The sequence below is a fragment of the Myotis brandtii genome, unplaced genomic scaffold (genome assembly GCF_000412655.1).
Source record: "Myotis brandtii unplaced genomic scaffold, ASM41265v1 scaffold373, whole genome shotgun sequence".
Taxonomy (NCBI): domain Eukaryota; kingdom Metazoa; phylum Chordata; class Mammalia; order Chiroptera; family Vespertilionidae; genus Myotis; species Myotis brandtii.
Window position 1 is genome coordinate 1,062,983 of NW_005364339.1, and position 18,037 is coordinate 1,081,019.

Consider the following 18,037-nt stretch of genomic DNA (forward strand, 5'->3'; position numbering starts at 1 on the left):
TTTTTTGTTTTGTTTGTGTTTTTTGTTTTTTTGTTTGTGTTTTTTGTTTTTTGTTTGTTTGTTTATTTGTTTAGGTAGTGCTATGAACTTTCCTTTCAGGACTGCTTTCACTGTGTCCCATTGATTTTGGATTGTTGTGTTTTCATTTTCATTTGTTTTTTGAAAGTTTTCCATTTCTTCTTTGACCTCTTTGGTAACCCATTCATTGTTTAATAGCATGCTATTTAGCCTCCATGTGTTTGATTGTTTTTATTGTAGTTCATATCTAATTTTATGCCATTCTAATATGAGACGATGCTTGATGTGATTTCAATCTTCTTGAATTTGTAGAAACTTAGCCTGTGTCCTAATATGTGGTCTTCTTTGAAAATGTTCCATGTGCACTTGATAAGGATGTATATTCCATAGCTTTGGGGTGAAATGTTCTGAAGTTGTCAATTAATTCCATCTGATCTAGTGAGTCATTTAGGGTTGCTGTTTCTTTGCTGATTTTTTGTCTAGAGGATTTGTCCAGTGATGTCAATGGGGTATTAAAATCCCCTACTATGATTGTATCGCTGTAGATCTCTGCCTTGATATCTTGCAGAAGTTTTTTTTTTTTTAAATGTATTTTGGTACTCCTGTGTTGTGTGCATATATATTTACCAGAGTTATATACTCTTGTTGTATTGATCCCTTTAGTAGTATGAAGTGGCTTTCCTTATCTCTGGTTATGGCCTGCACTTTGAGGTCTATTTTGTCAGATACAAATATTGCTACCCCAGCTTCTTTTTTCATTTCCATTTGCCTGGAAAAAAAAATTCCATCCTTTCACTTTCAGTCTGTGTGAGTCCTTTGTTCAGAGGTGGATCTTTTGTAGACAGCAAATATATGTGTCATGTTTTCTTATCCATTCAGCTACCCTATATCTTTTGATTGGAGCATTTAACCCATTTACATTTAAGGTTATTATTGATAGGTACTGTTTGTTGCCATTTTTATTCCTTATGCCTGTGTTCCTTCTTCCCTTTCTATTTCTTCTTTTTATAGCAGTCCCTTTAGCATCTTTTGCATTGCTGGTTTGGTGGTAATAAACTCCTTTAGCCTTTTTTTTTGTCTGTGAAGGTCCTGATTTCATCTTTAATTTTGAATGATAGACTTGCTGGATTGAGTATTCTTGGATTTAGTCCCTTGCTTTTCATCACCTTGTATACTTCATTCCATTCCCTTCTGGCATGATGTGTTTCTATTGAGAAATAAGTTTATAGTCTAAAGGGAGATCCCATGTAGATAACTTTCTGTCTCTCTCTGGCAGCCTTTAAGATTCTTACTTTGTCATTGATGTTTGCCAATTTAATTATGATGTGTTTTGGTGTCAATCTCTTTGGGTTCATCTTGTTTGGGACTCTGTGTGCTTTTTTGGACTTGTGTGACATTTTTCTTCCCCAAATCAGGGAAGTTTTCTGTCATTATTTCTTCAAACAGGTTTTCTATTCCTTTCTCAGCTTCCTTTCCTTCTGGCACCCCTATTATGCAGATGTTGTTTCATTTCATGTTGTACGAAAGCTCCCTTAGAACTTTCCTCCTGCTTTTTAATTTTTTTCCCAATTGCTGCTCTACTTGGGTGTTTTTTCTACCTTGTCTTCTAACTCGCTGATTTGTCCTCAGCTTCTTCTAGTCTCCTGTTGAAACCTTCCATTGTGTTCCATTGCAGCTATGTCATTCTTCATTTCCTCTTGATTCTTACAAATGTTGGTGAATTTCTAATCCAGCCATTTGAACATCCTTACAACCATTACTCTGAATTCTTCCTCTGACAAATTGCTTCCATCCATTTCATTTATTTCCTTTTCTGGTGATTTCTCCTTTTCTTTCATCTCCCCATTTTTTGTTGTTCTTTTGTATTTGTTTCCATGTATTAGATCAAACTGGTATGCCACCCAGATTTTTTCAGTCGCTGTTATGTAGTAGATGTTTTGTGGGACCCAGTGATACAGTCTCTCAGGTCTTCTGGGCTGGGTGTTCCAGGGAGTCCACCTGCCTGAGATATTTGGGTTCTCCTGATGTAGTTGGGTCTTGAATGTTATTGTCCCATTTTTTGGGTGGAGTCTCCTTTCAGGGTGTCTGATTATGCTGTTCACTCTCTACCACATCATGTCAGCCATTGTGAAAGTGCTGACCGAACAGCACAAAATACAATACGACACGACACAAAAGGAACAGAACACGAAGGTACACAAGGCAATTATAACCCCCAAAAAAGTGACCACCAGAAAAAAGAGAATTAGGAAAGAGAAAAGAGAACAAAAAGGATATCGAGAAAAGAAAAAATAAATAAAAATAAACCCAAAAGCTCAAACAGAAAATCCGGAAAGTTGGGTAGGGACAGAATCTGTAGAGGCACAGCTTAAGTACAAAAAGGTTAAGGAATTGGATGAATAGGGGAAGGACCATGGTTTATTATAGAGGAGGGAGAAAGAGAATGAATGGACAAGAAGAAAAAAAAGTTTTTAAATTTTTATTTATTTATTTGAAAAGGAGAATAGAGGAGAGCGCATATGGCCTGAATTGAAACCAATTAAAAATTAGGAGAAGAAAAGAGCCAGAGAGAAGAAGAAAAAAGAATTGAGTAGTTCAGAGAAATAAAAAAGAAGGGGAAATGAAGTAGGACAGCAGGGAAGATGAAGTTAGCTATATGACTAAGCCAACAGAGACAACTGTAATGATAACACATCAATAAAACAGATAAAGAAGATCAATTTTTAAAAGGGGGTAAAAAGAAAGGAAAGAGAAAAACTAAAATGGGGAAAGTAGAAGAAAAACAGGATGAAAAAGGAGAAGCAAGGAAGAAAAAGGTGAAAAAATAATAATAATAAAATTAATTAATTAAAAAGTGAAGTGTCATTCACTTCAGCCGAATTTTAATGCCCTGTGTGGCAGCTTGTTTAGAATCCCACTCTTCTGTGTGCCAATTCTGGGCTTCCTTTTAAGTAGTTAGGTGCTGACCACTGTCAGACACTAACTTTTGGCTTTTTAAAATTATTATTATTGATTCTTTACAGGAAGGGAGAGGGATAGAGAGTTAGAAACTTCGATGAGAGAGAAACATTGATCAGCTGCCTCCCACACACCGTCTACTGGGGATGTGCCTGCAACCAAGGTACATATCCTTGACCAGAATCAAACCTGGGACCCTTCAGTCCACAGGCCGACACTCTATCCACTGAGCCAAACCAGTTAGGGCTCTTTTGGCTTTTTGCACCCTGTTGAAGCTCCAAGCAATCCACCACTACTCTGCTTGTGTCTGTCTCCACAGGCCTTGGCTACAAGCAGGTGGGACCAATCTGTCTGTTTTGCCTGTCTGCCAACTGTCAATCTTAATCACTGATAGGGCTTTAGGAGTGAGTGGTGCTGTTTGGCTTTCTGGGAATCAGATGGATGTTTTTTCCCTGACCCAGATGTACTCCTCCATGAGTGGCCCAAAATATTACTCTGGCCTTGGTTATTCAGAGATCCTTGTATGGAGGCCAGTGGGGTTGGCTAGCAATCTGGAGTTTTTATCAGTCTGGTTCCCAGAATAGCGGGGTGGACCGGCACATCTTCCTATCCAGTCACTGAGGGTTCTTTGGGCCTATTAAAACGTGTAAATTTGGCCTCTGCCTTCTTTCCTTCGTATAACTCAAAATGCAGGCAGGGTGTGGCAGGCTATATTACCTGTCTTGTGGCTACTGGGAGGGGCTAGCTCTTCAGAGAAGAAATGGCCACTTTGGTTTGGAAGCTTTAAGAATGTCCCAATGCAGGAGTCCTGGCCATGTCTCTCTGCCCTACTTCCCTCCTCAGCCTCTCCTCAGACTCCTCAAGTCTGTGCCTCTCTCTCTGCGCAGAAGCCTCAGGTGAGTGTTTGCAATTGAAAAGTCCTATGTTCTGGGTTTAGTGCATAATAGCAAAGACAAAACCAAACCAAAACAACCACTAAACTGCATGTTTCTCTTCCCCCAGCACTGAGCTGCTCAGGCTGCCTCAGCCTTTTGAGGCTGTGGTCTTATGTCCAGATTTGCATGCCAGCAGCAAATCTGTGGCTTTTCTTTTTCACAGTTGGATGTTATGCCTGTTGCCAAGTGGCTTTGATGCACCTCAGCTTCCTCCTCACATTGTTGTCCCACTGGCCAGCTGGCCCTCTTCAGTCCAGATCCCAGTTCCTACTGTTCTCCAGGTGTTCTCTGCCCTTTCTTGTTGTAAATTGTCTCCTCAGCTGTGTCTAACTTGTGAATTCTAGGTTGATGTTCTCTGACTTAGTTGCTTTTCCAGTCTGGCCCCAGGATGAGGTGCATGGCACATCTGCCTATTGGGCCACCATTTTCTATCTCTCCTTGTTTATTTTTTAAAACAATTTGTGAATATATACCAAAGATAGCCAGAGAAAATTGCAGAGTAACTGGATTTAACATATATCAAAAGTCTTAAGTTGGGAAACAATTTCCTTTTAAATTCTAAAATTATTTCTTTCCTGAAAGATTTGAATCTACAGGAATTAACCTTTTTTTTTTTTTTTTTTTTTTTTTTTTGGTCTGTTCTCTGTAGTGAAGTCAGCACATTTATTCAAGGGAAAATACTCTCTTAAAGGATCATCTTTGTAATACTACTATTTAGGGTTTTCCCTTGCCAATAGTAAAAGTCTTAAATTACAAACTCTTAATCCACCTGATCAGAATTCTGTTTTATTTTGTAGGAGTAATTGACAACCAGGAATAGGAAATTTAATGGTCTCTGAATACTCTGTTGAATAAAAAATAAATATCTTTAAAAGTATTTTCACCAATTGATGTCTCTCTCACATCTATGTTTCTCTATCTATCTCTTCTCTCTCTCTCTCTCTCTCTCTCTCTCTCTCTCTCTCTCCTTCCCTCCTCCTTCCCTTCCACTTTCTCTAAAAATCAATGGAAAAAATATCTTCATCAGGTAAGGAATAAAACATAAATCTATATATATAAAAGCCTAAGTGACCAAATGACCAGTCAACCGGTCACTATGACATGCACTGACCACCAGAGGGCCGACGCTCAATGCAGGAGGTTCCCCCCTGGTGGTTAGTGTGCTCCCACAGTGGGAGCGCCGCTCAGCTGACCAACTGGCACCAAACGCAGGGCTCACGGCTGGCGAGCGCCGCTTTGGCAGCAGTGCGAGCCTCTCCTGATCGGGATTGACTGGGCATGAGCCTGCAGCAGGCACAGCAGGGTCAGGATGAGCAGGAGCAGCAGGCAGCGTTGGACTGCCAATTTCAGCCTGATACCTGCAGGCCACCTGCCTATGGGGATCAGGCCTAAACCGGAAGTCCGACATCCCCCGAGGGGTCCCAGATTGCGAGAGGGTGCAGGCCAGGCAGAGGAACCCCACTGGTGCACGAATCCATGCACCGGGCCTCTAGTAGATAAATAAAGGAAAGCACCTCCAGTCCATTTAGCTGCACATTTTCATGGACTTAAGAAGAAGCTTTTTTAATGGTGAGGGTGGAATTACATATTTTACTTTAGTGCTAAATTTCTTGTTATTTTGAAAAAGAGTATTATTTGATTTCTTAGGTAATGTTAGCTTCCTGAAAAAATATTCCAAATTATGTACTGAAATGTAGATGTTTGTGTAAAAATTCAAATCTTTGGAGACTATGCAATGATATCACCAGTGAGTTGGAATAGCTTTTCTTTCTATGGCTTTACTTTGTTGTTTTCTTTGGAAATTCACCATATAGATATACCTTGTAGGGGATATGCATAGCAACATATTTAATGATTTTCCCATTATCAGAACTTATAAGAAATTAGTAAGTTCACAGTTTGTTCAATGATATTTGAAAGGTGGTCTAAATAAAAAATTAATGTAAAGTTTTAGGGGCTTTTTTCTTTAATTTCAGTAATGATACATAGGAAAGAATACAGAAGGATTCTGAAATGTTATGAATGATTATTTACTTCTAATTTTTCCCCATATTTTGAAATCCAAAAACTAATAAGTGTTAGAGGGAGTAATGAGATAATATAGTAATTTGATCCTTATATACTGTAAATGAAATTTATTAAAGAATTTAAAGATAGTTTTGGTTCTCTATATCAGAAATATCTTAGCTACATATAAGCAGAGATATGTTAAACTAAGAATGTACATAAATTATCTGAATCCTTTGAAATCTGGTCTCAAAAAGTATATTTCAGACAAATATTTTTGGAACATGTTTTGATTTGAATTATTTTATGTCTGTACCTCAGTTCTTTCCTGTCACTTTCCTATATTTGTACTTTATAAAGAGAAACTTAAGAATTTTGTTAGACTGCCTAAATACATTTAAGAAGAGATCTTTTTAAATAATAACTCACTCCATATTTTAATATATACTCTCTAAATAATTGGGGTTTTAAATGAAACACTTGACCCAGGGAAAGGATTTCCTAGCTGATATTGACAAAAATTGAGGTATTTCAGTGTGTGCTTTATGTGTCAGAGATTGGTCAAAGAGGAGAATTGGTTCATGAATTAACATCAAGAAAATCTATTTTTACTATATCTTAAATTTAGTAACTTAAGGAAGTGAATGTGTTATGAACCCTATGATCATTCTTTGACAGATATTAAAAACTGCAGTGAAGGAAGAAATTTTGAATACATTTTTAAAATTGAAATTATTTTAAAGTAATTCACTATGTAAGTAATACTCAAATTGACTAATGTGTTAATATTTACTAATATTTGTTGATAGGATTTTCTATTGTTCACTTTTAAACACATATTTATCTACCCTGTGTAGATGCATAGGATGTAGTATACAAATCTAATCACTGTAATATTTTTCACATTTTTAAATTCTGAGATATAAAGCTTCATAAACCAAAATTTTTCATTTCATAGAAATATATATGATCATACATAGAATCAGGCAAATATTGAAAAACATATACTGTGGTTTCGGTGGTCTAAAACACAGTCATTTATAAGTTGAGTAATTTCTAAAATGGATATACTTTATATTGTTTATTCAAGTATTTGTAAAGGTATTTGCTTTAATCTGTGCAATTGATTTTTTTTGTAGGACTGGAAGGAAAAGTATATAAACCATGATTATTCAAAGATTTTCACTGAAAATATAGTTGAACAGGTTTGTATTAATAATTATTATGATATGTAGAACTTTTTGCTATATTTTCCAGAAGGGCATATTATTACTACAATACTGCTTTAGTGGGGGATGTTTTGAAAGTGCAGTAATTACTCTTTAGGTAAAATTCATATGGCTTAATTCCCAATTTTATAGCCTTAAGGATCATATAGTTATAAAACTGTAGAATGTGTAGATGAACAAAAATTTTAAGATCAGGCATTTTTGTGAAGCGTGCTCTCAATGTCATAGCTTTCTTTTTGTTTCATTTTTTTCTTTATTTCATTTTTTCCCTATCACCACTTATCCCCCCTATACCCTCTTCCACCTCCACCCACCCCACCTCACACCCCGCCCTCCGGGATCACCACACTGTTGTGTGTGTCCGTAAGTTAATGTTGTAGCTTTCCCAAACCACAAAAAATAAGGAGCCATTGACATATCTTTCATGAAAGTTTACCTTTGAAAGAAATTAGGCTCCAAGAATCTCTTAGAGATGTCTTTTACAAAATGAACTCTGTTTTAGATTAGTAGTATTCCAAACTATTGCTAATACCTTATTTTAGAGAATATAAGAAATCTTTGATTCTGAGTTATCTCTTTATTTTGTATACTATGAGAAAGAAAAATAAAATACTGCCAATTAAACTATGACACAATGTTTTCTGGTCATTTAGAATGTTTTTATTTTATACATATTGAAAGAGTTATTTTACAATTAATTATTAAGGAATATATGTTATATGTTCTAGTGCACTGTATACACAGTAACTTTTCATTTCTGTCACAAATTATAGCATAAATCATTTTAAAAGACATTTTAAAGGGCAACTCAGTTCAGCAAATGCAACACCAACTAAATACATGTATACAAAGGACACACAGACGTGCATATGTACTCACACAGGTGACGGCAGGATGAATGTTTTACCAAGCGCCGGGGCATTAAAACTACATCACAGTGGCTGCTTGGCTTTGACTTTAAGACACATTTTATTTTACTGATGTTAAAATGTAAAAAAAAAAAAAAAGTCTCCTAAGTGTTAAAAATCCCCAAAACTAGTATTGTTTATAATAGTAATGTCAATAATGTGGGACAGACCTCCTAAAAAGGACATCTAAGTGAGATAAATATTGAATATTCTGCCCTATTAGTTTTAAAATGCTAGTTATTAGTTAAAAGACACAGAATGTACCCTAACCAGTTTGGCTCAGTGGATAGAGCATCAGCCTGCGGACTCAAGGGTCCCAGGTTTGATTCCCGTTAAGGGCATGTACCTTGGTTGCGGGGCACATCCCCAGTAGGGAGTGTGCAGGAGGCAGCTGATCGATGTTTCCAACTCTCTATCCCTCTCCCTTCCTCTCTGTAAAAAATCAATAAAATATATTTTTAAAAAGACACAGAATGTTATTCTCTTAATGGTGATGCCATGCTTTATGAGAAAGAAAAATAAAGCGTGCTCTCAATGTCATAGCCTTGTCCAGATGTCTTTTGGTTTCCCATATTTTCTGAAAAAGCCTGTGATGAGTTGGTGGAAGAAATGGAGCATTATGGCCAGTGGTCTGGAGGGAAACATCACGTAAGTTGTAATTTCGCACAGAAAACTGAATTGTGTATGTGGGGTTGGGGGAAGGGTAGATATTTAGAGAATTTAGGGTGGATTTGTCCTTTTTGTTGTACATCTCTGAATAGACCTGAATAGTAGGTTAGCCAAGGCTATCAGGAGAGCTGTGTTTAAGTCTAATTCTGCCATTACCTAATGAGTGTTTAACATTTGATCTCTCTGGGCCTCAGTTTCTCATTTATGCATGTAATTACACTGGCTAGTCCCTAAGGATCATGTCCCAGGCTGGAGATGGTGAGGTAATGTATATCTTTACTGTGTGATGTTGCTCTTGAGGCCACTTTTTATTCTCTGCATTTTTACAGTGAGCTATAGTGAAAAATACTAATACTAAGTTTATCTGGTTGATTATTAAAGCTTTTTTTGTATAAAATTTAAGAAGGAATCTAAATGCCTTCAGTGTAAGTCAGTTTTTTATTTACATTCAGTGTCAAGGACTTGGCAGGAAGTCTCACTCTCAGTGGTTCAATGTATTTCTTTTCCTCTGAGAGTCCTCGCATGCCAGCTCATTCCCAATACCAAGAAATTTAAGTGGAATACTCTTGAATATTACCACCTCTGTTAAATTACATCAGTTAGCTGATCAGTGATACAGAAGTTCAAAGAATGATGAAGAACTTGATGTCAGCAAGTTGCAGGCAGGATAATGAAAACCTGTCATAGAAAGACTGATTGCCACAAAGTAGAAGTAAGAAACGAAGCAGGGAAAGCTTGTTTCTATGGTAGGTAATCCAACAAATTTATGTCCATCAAGCAGCTAAGACTGCCTGAAGGGTCACTGTATAAAACTCATTCTTTAGGAGGCTTGGAAGGGCTTTGGAAATTAATTTTATTTACTTTATAGTCAGCTCTTAAATACACATTTGTAAAAATAATCTAAATGGAGCCACTTTAAAATGGAGTTGAAGCTGCCATCCCAGAATCCTGCATATCTTATTCCTCAAATCTTTGGAATGTTAAAAGGGCAAAATAACCTAGACCCAAGAGCAGCATTGTATCCCAAACCACTGTGTGCAAAGATTACAAGAAAGAAGATGCCATGACTACCTGGACCGAAATTAAAAACATTGTTTAGTGTTAGCATCACTGTGCTAGCTTATTTGCACATATAGAAATGCTTCCTTCTATTGATGTAATTGTTCTCCTTCCCTTTCTCATAAATACCCACTGCTTTTTTTTCTGTCTGAATAGGTGCTTTCTAAATAACTATTCTTTTGAATCTCAAATAAACACTTGTTACCTCTTACTTTGGTCTTTTTATTTTTGGGTTAACACATTAAATAAGTAGGAAAGGAGTCTACTAAACTCTGTAATGTTTTGCTTCATGGATATATTTGCAAAGCCATTTTACCTAAGTTTTTTTGGTAGTCTTGCAGTTAAAGCAGATGCTGTGACATAATTAAACTGTTAATTTCTTTATTTATAATGATCTTGGGATTGAAAAAATTCCAAGATAGTATAAATGTGGATTGCTGTGGACCACACTTTATGATGTCATTAATTTGTTTTTAGGATAGCCGTATATCTGGTGGTTATGAAAATGTCCCAACTGATGATATCCACATGAAGCAAATTGATCTGGAGAATGTTTGGCTTCATTTTATCCGGGAGTTTATTGCACCAGTTACACTGAAGGTCTTTGCAGGCTATTATACAAAGGTAGTTATTCTCCCATTCCTCCTGCCTACCTCTTACCAGTTTTTACACACATATGCTATTTTATGTTTTTATTGCTAAGCAAATCCATTCATTTACTTTGCCTTTTTAGGGATTTGCATTATTGAATTTTGTGGTAAAATACTCCCCTGACAGACAGCGTTCTCTTCGCCCTCATCACGATGCTTCTACATTTACCATCAACATTGCACTCAATAATGTGGGAGAAGATTTTCAGGTAATTATGGGTTTTATTTTTTACATTCCTCAGTCATTACAAAAAGGCCTTAAACCCCTCCCCCTTTTTTTTACTTTTCTTCTTATATGGCATAATTTGAATTTTGCCAATCTATATATATAAAAGCCCAGTGACCGTTACAGTGAAACGACCAGCATGACCAGTTGACTAGTCCCTATGATGCACACTGACCACCAGGGGACAGACGCTTAACTCAGGAGCTGCCCCCTGGTAGTCAGTGTGCTCCCACAGGGGGAGTGCTGCTCAGCCAGAAGCTGGGCTCATGGCTGATGAGCACAGCTGCAGCAGCGGGAGCCTCTCCTGACTCAAGCAGTACTACCAAGTGGCGGCAGCAGGCACAGCGGCTGGGATGAGCGTGAGCTGCACGGCACCCGGCCTGGTTCAGGCTCCTCCTAAACCTGCAGTCAGACATCCCCGGAGGAGTCCCAGATTGCAAGGGTCTCAAGTACTTGGGTGCTATGGGCACTCCTGTAGAGCAAGTGGTTACCATGGACAGGTTCCATGTAAGTCCAATTTCAGCCTTTTTTTTTCTTAACTAGTCAAACATATGAACTTATAGTGCAGCCCCTCTCAGAGCGGGCAGAAGCAGCCAGGACATTGGAGGGCCGGTGTCTGGAGAAGGGGCATAAGAAGGAGTTTTGGGCGCATGGCTACATGGGGGTTAGGGATAGTATTGGAATCTCTTTCTCTGTAAACAAAAGAGAAAAGATAGGAACCACTGTTTTGGTGGCTACACATGTGTCCCCCTTGAGCAGCGCAGCAGGCTTGCTCACTGTTTGCAAACATGACACTCACTCTGTGCACAAGTGCAGAGGAGGCATGCCCCACACTGCCTCAGGAGTCTCTTCAGTGGGTCTCTTCCTCGGGGGAGCAGGGTTTTTTTGGTGCGAATTGCATGAGATCTGAATTTAGAGGTGGAAGGCAGCACCCCAGGACTGAGTTCCCAGAGGGAGACTGCCCCGGTTACCTTCGAGCAAAGGCACCATTCTTGACATTGGGCATGTGTTCACTAAACTGCGTGGCCCACAGATCTGTGCCACAACCCGGGCGTAGTGAGTGGAGGAGGGAAAGGAGGGTGGGCCCGCAGGGCCGCTCGCCTCTAGGTCTGAGTGTTGGCTGCAGCTGGGAGGTGGCTGGGAGCAGTGCCTTGGAATTGAGGGAGAGACTTTTGAGGGCTTCGGAAGCCCAGAAGTGAGCCCTGGGGTTCGGGAGTTTGGGATAGTGCAGAGGTCAAAGGAGTACATATAAGCAGCCCCCAGTGCAGCAGCACCCAGTCCAAAGTGTGTGTGAGGGAGGTGGGAGGGTGGAGCGAGGGTCTGGGAGGGCCCTGGACTGCCCGTGGAGGCACAGACATGCAGGTGCAAGTGGGAAGACAGTTTGGCTCTCACTGAGCCCAGTTGCGCTATTTAACCGTCGTGGCTTCCTGAAGGCTTTTGAAAAACCTTTTTTGGGGGAGGCTTTTCTTTGCCCCCCAGCAGCCGCAGAATCGCCCCCGGAGAGCCGCCCAATCTCTCCCCACACCCAGTCGAATTGAGCTACCTGGGAGGGTGAGGAAATAAAATGGGGTGAGTATCAAGTGTGCAGTCCCTCTGACCTTCCCTTCCCAGGATAATGCTGTGTTCCCTAACCTCCCATGCGCCAAGAGATAAATGTGGATTCGCAAAGAGGCAGGCCTCCCCAGGAGCTTCCGCCCAAGAGAATAGAGGAGTTACTTCTGAAACCCCTAACCTTTGCTTTAAAGCTATATTCGCTTTCCCTAATACATGTTGCTTGAAGTACACGATGGTTTGTGTTTAGATGTGCGATAAACGTGGGGAAGCAAGGTTTTGTGCTTTAAAATAAGAGTCTGGAGTCTTTGGGGAGGAGTCTCTCTCTCTCTCTCTCTCTCTCTCTCTCTCTCTCTCTTCTTCTTCTTCTTCTTCTTCTTCTTCTTCTTCTTCTTCAAAAAAATCTTCTCTCTCTCTCTCTCTCTCTCTCTCTCTCTCTCTCTCTCTCTCACACACACACTCACTCCTTCCTCCCCTCTTCCCTGACCTGGTCTATCTCCACGAAGAAAGTTAGCCCTAGCTCCTTAGAACCCAACCTCACTGGAGTGGCCTCTGTTTTGTTTTGTTTTTTTCTCTCACAAGGTTTTTTTCTAACCTCTAAACCGTCAGTCGGACATTCCCCAAGGGGTCCCGGATTGCAAGTGGGGAAAATGGCACTACTGCCTCAGAAGGATCATGTTATGTACTACTTTTTATACTCAGGGCAAAAAAAATGTAGCTTATACAACAGCAAGATGCCTTTCACCTGTATGAAAAGTATGGTCACTGGTGCATGAGGCATCCTGGATTGCGAGAGGGCATAGGCCAGGCTGAGGGACACCACCCCCCCACATGAATTTTGTGCACCAGGCCTCTAGTGATAAAATATTAAACATAATAGGATGATACATTTATTTGTTTCATCTCTTTTAGGGAGGTGGATGCAAATTTCTTCGATACAATTGCTCTATTGAGTCACCGAGAAAAGGCTGGAGTTTTATGCACCCAGGGAGACTCACGCATCTGCATGAAGGGCTTCCTGTTAAAAATGGAACAAGATACATTGCAGTGTCTTTTATAGATCCCTAAGTTATTAACTTTCCTTTGAATCACTGCTCCTTTTGGAATGGATGACTGGCATGAACATGTTTGAAGTTACTTGAGAAGATGAGAGGAGTATTTAAGTAACTTCAACAGAACAACTTCACTTTGGGCCAAACATTTGAAAACCTTATAAAAAAATTGATATATCATAATATCTGCTCTGAGCCTTAAAACACAGATTGAAGAAGAAAAGAAAGGGAAAAAATTAAAAGCAAATATTTATTTCTTTGCCTTATTGTCTCTGAGAACAATGACAGTTTTTCTGAATATGTGTTTCAGTTGGTAAAATATTCAGGTACAAATGCACAAGTGACAAATGAGACTAGTATTTTCTTATTTAACAACACCTGGGAAGAATTTTATTTATCAACATGTAGATAAGATGGATATAAGTGAAAATTGGCAATTTTTTAAATGTTGGAAAACTGGAATTCTAACTGAATTTTTGTGCAATTGTGTAAGTACTTTTTTGATCACCTGTGTAGGTATGTTTTACAGTACTTCCTGATGGAATATAAAGAACAGTATTGCACAATGTTTGTCCTTAAGAAATTTAGTGCAAAATACAGTAAGTTCCATATCCAGTTGAAAGCCCTTTTGTTTAGATTGTTAAATTTTTTTTTTACATTTGTATTAGAAATAAAGTCCTGTGTTCCTTCAGATGATTTTTTTCAAGGTAGATTATAGTATGTAGATATTAGATTTAGAAAAGCAAACCTTTCCATTTCTAAGTATTGACTTAAGATCACTGACTATCCTTAAGTAAAAAAGGTTGTTGTTTTTTAATTCTAGAAAATAATGAAGATTACTTTTTCTTTGAGATGAGTAGCAGCATTTTATGATTTTTAAAAAAGTTTTAAGTACTTGAATTTTATATCAGGAAAATAAGTTAGTGAGCCTTTCTTTTGCTTTTTGCCCCCCTCTTTATTCTCTTTTTAGGGAGAATTATTCACTTTTTTGTCTTCCCAGCATGGTCTCTATTTTATCCTTCTTACTCTTCTTATTAGCTTTTTAAAATCACACTTTGAAATAATTTCCCTCCACAAAAGAATTTGTGCCTTGATTTTCACCATTTCTCTGAGTGAGGTTTAAATATCCTTATTGTAGCTACTGTGTTTAATTTAAAGGCTAAACTTGAGAAGAAGTTTTAAGTCATGGTACCAAAATTCATTTTTCTAACACCATGTGTTAGAAAATTCTGAAAAATAAAATAATTTAAAATAAGTTTCTGTTGTTTTCTTTATTATTGGTGATGTAGCTTAAGAAGATAATTATAATTGAGGAGCCTAAAAGAATATCTGGAGATAATAGACTATGACTTTTCATTTTGCTTGGTACATTTACTGGTATCATAACTTAATGAAAACTCTATTTGCTTTCAAGTGGAATTAATATCTTCAATCTCAAAATGACTAGGGGTTTGATCTAACTTATTTTACAAGTGAGGAAATAGAGATATATATTATTCATTTTTCTCTATTTTTTTATTTTATTGATTTTAGATAGAGAGAAAGGGGGAGAAAAAAAGAGAGACAGAGAAACATTGATTTGTTGTTCCACTCATGTATACATTCATTGATTGCCTCTTGTATGTGCCCTGACTGGAGATCAAACCAACAACCTTGGCATATAGGAATGATGCTCTAACCAACTGAGCTACCTGGCCAGGGCTCAATATATATTTATTCAATTGTGTTTTTCAAGTTTCTACTATAGGCTAGGAACTATTACAAGCATTGAGGATGTGGTGATGAGTAAGATGTTACAATTACTGGGAGATGCTCTTAGAAAATAAGGAAGTTGGGTTCTCCCTCTTTTCTTAGTAGCACTTAATACCTAGAGTAAATTCCTCCTATCCATGAAGTTTATTGAGGAGACATTTTAGTAATGATTTGTGATTTACATTTAGTATACCTCAGGGATGGTATTCCAAATATGTAACAGTTGGCATGTTATAGATGCTATCCAGTCAAGACAGACTCTGCTTATAAAAACAGATAGAATTCTACTAATGCAAGCCAGCATGCTGTGCCTATAGCACATTTCAGAGGACAGATGTACCAGGTCCTGGTTCTTTTCAGTGGTGGTACCCATCGGTGCTGACCTTTATTCACTATTTTAATCACATGCAATGTTTCTAGAAATTGGATGGAGGTGGTCAGCTGAGTGCATGGGGATGTCCTACTGACAGCTTATTTTCCTTCTCATTCTAGATTTAATAAAAGAATACATGTACTTTTTAAAAGAAAAATTCATGATTAGTGAGGGAAAGTGAGAAATTCCCATAAGTAAATCAGGAAATTTGAAAGATGGAAAAGAGACAGGACTGGATAGACGGAGAAAGCTGCAGCTGGAAACTTGCTCAACTTGGACAACCATCAATCTGTACTGTGTTTTCGTGAGTTCACATTTTTTAGCTTCCACATATAAATGAGAAAGCATACAGTATTTGCCTTTGTCTGACTTACTTCACTCAACAACACCCTCAAGGCTCATCTATGTTGTCACAAATGGCAGTATTTCCTTCTTTTAAAAAAAAAATTTTAAAAATATTTTTATTGGTTTCAGAAAGGAAGGGAGAGGAAGATAGAAACATCAATGATGAGAGAGAATCATCAACCAGCTGCCTCCTGCACACCCCCCACTGGGGATTGAGCCCACAACCCAGGCATGTTCCCTATCCTGGAATCAAACTGTGATTTCCTGGTTCATAGGTTGATGCTCAACCACTGAACCACACTGGACAGACTGTTTTTCCTTCTTTTTTATGATTGACTAATACTCCAATGTGTGTGCATGTGTGTGCGTGGTGCAACTTCTTTACCCATTTACCCATCAGTGGACACTTAAGTTGTTTTTATGTCTTGGTTATTATAAATAACTAGAGGCCTGATGCACGAAAATTCATGCACTGGGGAGGAGGGGGCTCAGCCCGGCCTGCCCCCTCTCACAGTCCGGGAACCCTCAGGGGATGTCCTACTGACAGCTTAGGCCCACTCCCCACAGCAGTCTGGCCTCCCTCTGCGGAAGACGACTGAGCTGATCAAGAGAAGGCACCACCCCCATCACCCCGCTGCTGCTGCCACTGCCAGCCGTGGTCGCAGCGGCTGCAAGGCCTGAGTCTGAGGTCTCACAGCCACTGGGGCTCATGGCTGCCTGAGCCCATGGCTGCCATGAGCCCACAACTGCCATGAGCCCCAGGCCTCATAGCCACCGGGGTTCATGGCTACCTGAGCCCACAGTTGCCATGAACCCCAGGCCTCGCAGCTGCTGAGGCCCATGGCTGCCTGAGCCCATGGTTGCCATGAGCCCCGGGCCTCACAGCTGCTGTGACTTTGTCCAGATGGACGTCCAGATGAACGTCTGGAAGACGTCTACCCTAAGTAGCATATTACCCTTTTATTAGTATAGATGCTATAATTAACATGAGTGCAGATGTCTTTTTGAGATAATGATCTTGTTTCCTTCAGATATATACCCAGAAGTGGAATTGCTATTTTTTTAAATTTTTTTAGGAACTGAAATGTTTTTATATGGAAATAATTTGCACATTATTATTTAACTTACAAACAGTAGAAAGAGGAGAATTCCCATAAGTAATTTAATTTCATTAAATAAATTATATTAATGTCAAAGATAACCATTTACGTTTGCATGTGTGTGCATGGGCATGTATATATTACCAAAGGCTTTAAATGTTCATCATGGCAGTATTTTTTTCTAATTCCCCAATGTGCATTGGAATCAGCATGAATATTTTCCCCTAACACAAATACTTTAGTTATAGTCTAGTATATTAATTTTCTCTATTAGGTTTCATTTTTGAAAAACACTAGTAATTTACAATTATTGGTAATGTACCTTACAGATCAAATTTTACCCCTCTACAGAATAAAAATATAGAAAACAATTAACATGTGAATTGAGTATTCCATCCTAATGACAGAATCTCTTTATATATTCCTCTACCACTATCACTATTTTCCTGTCTGTCATGTGCACTTAATTTTCCTGCTTGCTAAGCACTAAAGCCCATCTTGTATGACATTTTGGGGACCTGACTTCATTTGGAATATGGAATGGTCTGTTCAAAAGATCTCTTCAAGTTGCAGGAAAAGCAAATAATATTTTTAATCACAGTTGAGAAGTCAGTTTCAGTAAATACTTAATTTTGACTAGATGTTGACTATTTTGGAAAATTAATATCTTTAAGACTTTATGAAAACAGCCTTTGTCAAATAGGACTGTTAACCTGAGGTCTTTTAGAATAGCAATACTTTTTTAAAATATATTTATTGTTGATAGTATTACAGATGTTCCCATTTTTCCCCCCTTTCCCCTCTAGCACCACCCAGCCCCTACCACCACCACCACCCAGATCATCACCAACCTATTGCTCATGTACATGGGCTATGCATATAAGTATATAAGTTCTTTGCTTTATCTCTTCTCATCCCCCCAATCCCACATCGAAATATGTCAGTTTGTTCTATACCTCCATGCTTTGAGTCTTATTATGTTAGTCAATTTATTTTGTTCATTAGCTTCCAAAAATAAGTGAGATGATGTGACATTTGTCTTTCTCAGATTGGCTTATTTCACATAGCATAATATTCCCCAGGTCTACCCATGCTGTCCCAAAGGCTAAGAGATCCCTCTTTGTTTACAGCTGCATAGTATTCCATTGTGTAAATGTCTCACAATTTTTTATCCATTCATCTACTGATGGACACTTGGGCTGTAT

General features: G+C 38.5%; 1 protein-coding gene across 3 annotated transcripts in view; it reads left to right on the forward strand.

The window, feature by feature from the left end:
* PLOD2 (procollagen-lysine, 2-oxoglutarate 5-dioxygenase 2) overlaps nucleotides 1-14,510 on the forward strand; it is a 268,114-nt gene extending 253,604 nt beyond the window's left edge. For all 3 annotated transcript variants that reach the window (XM_005872258.2, XM_005872259.2, XM_005872261.2), the window contains 5 exons: nucleotides 7,058-7,123; nucleotides 8,599-8,703; nucleotides 10,261-10,407; nucleotides 10,517-10,642; nucleotides 13,123-14,510. In XM_005872258.2, the coding sequence (XP_005872320.1) occupies nucleotides 7,058-7,123; nucleotides 8,599-8,703; nucleotides 10,261-10,407; nucleotides 10,517-10,642; nucleotides 13,123-13,278 (600 nt within the window). In that variant the 3' untranslated portion in view covers nucleotides 13,279-14,510. The remainder of the gene's footprint in view (nucleotides 1-7,057; nucleotides 7,124-8,598; nucleotides 8,704-10,260; nucleotides 10,408-10,516; nucleotides 10,643-13,122) is intronic.
* Nucleotides 14,511-18,037: the final 3,527 nt, after the last annotated feature.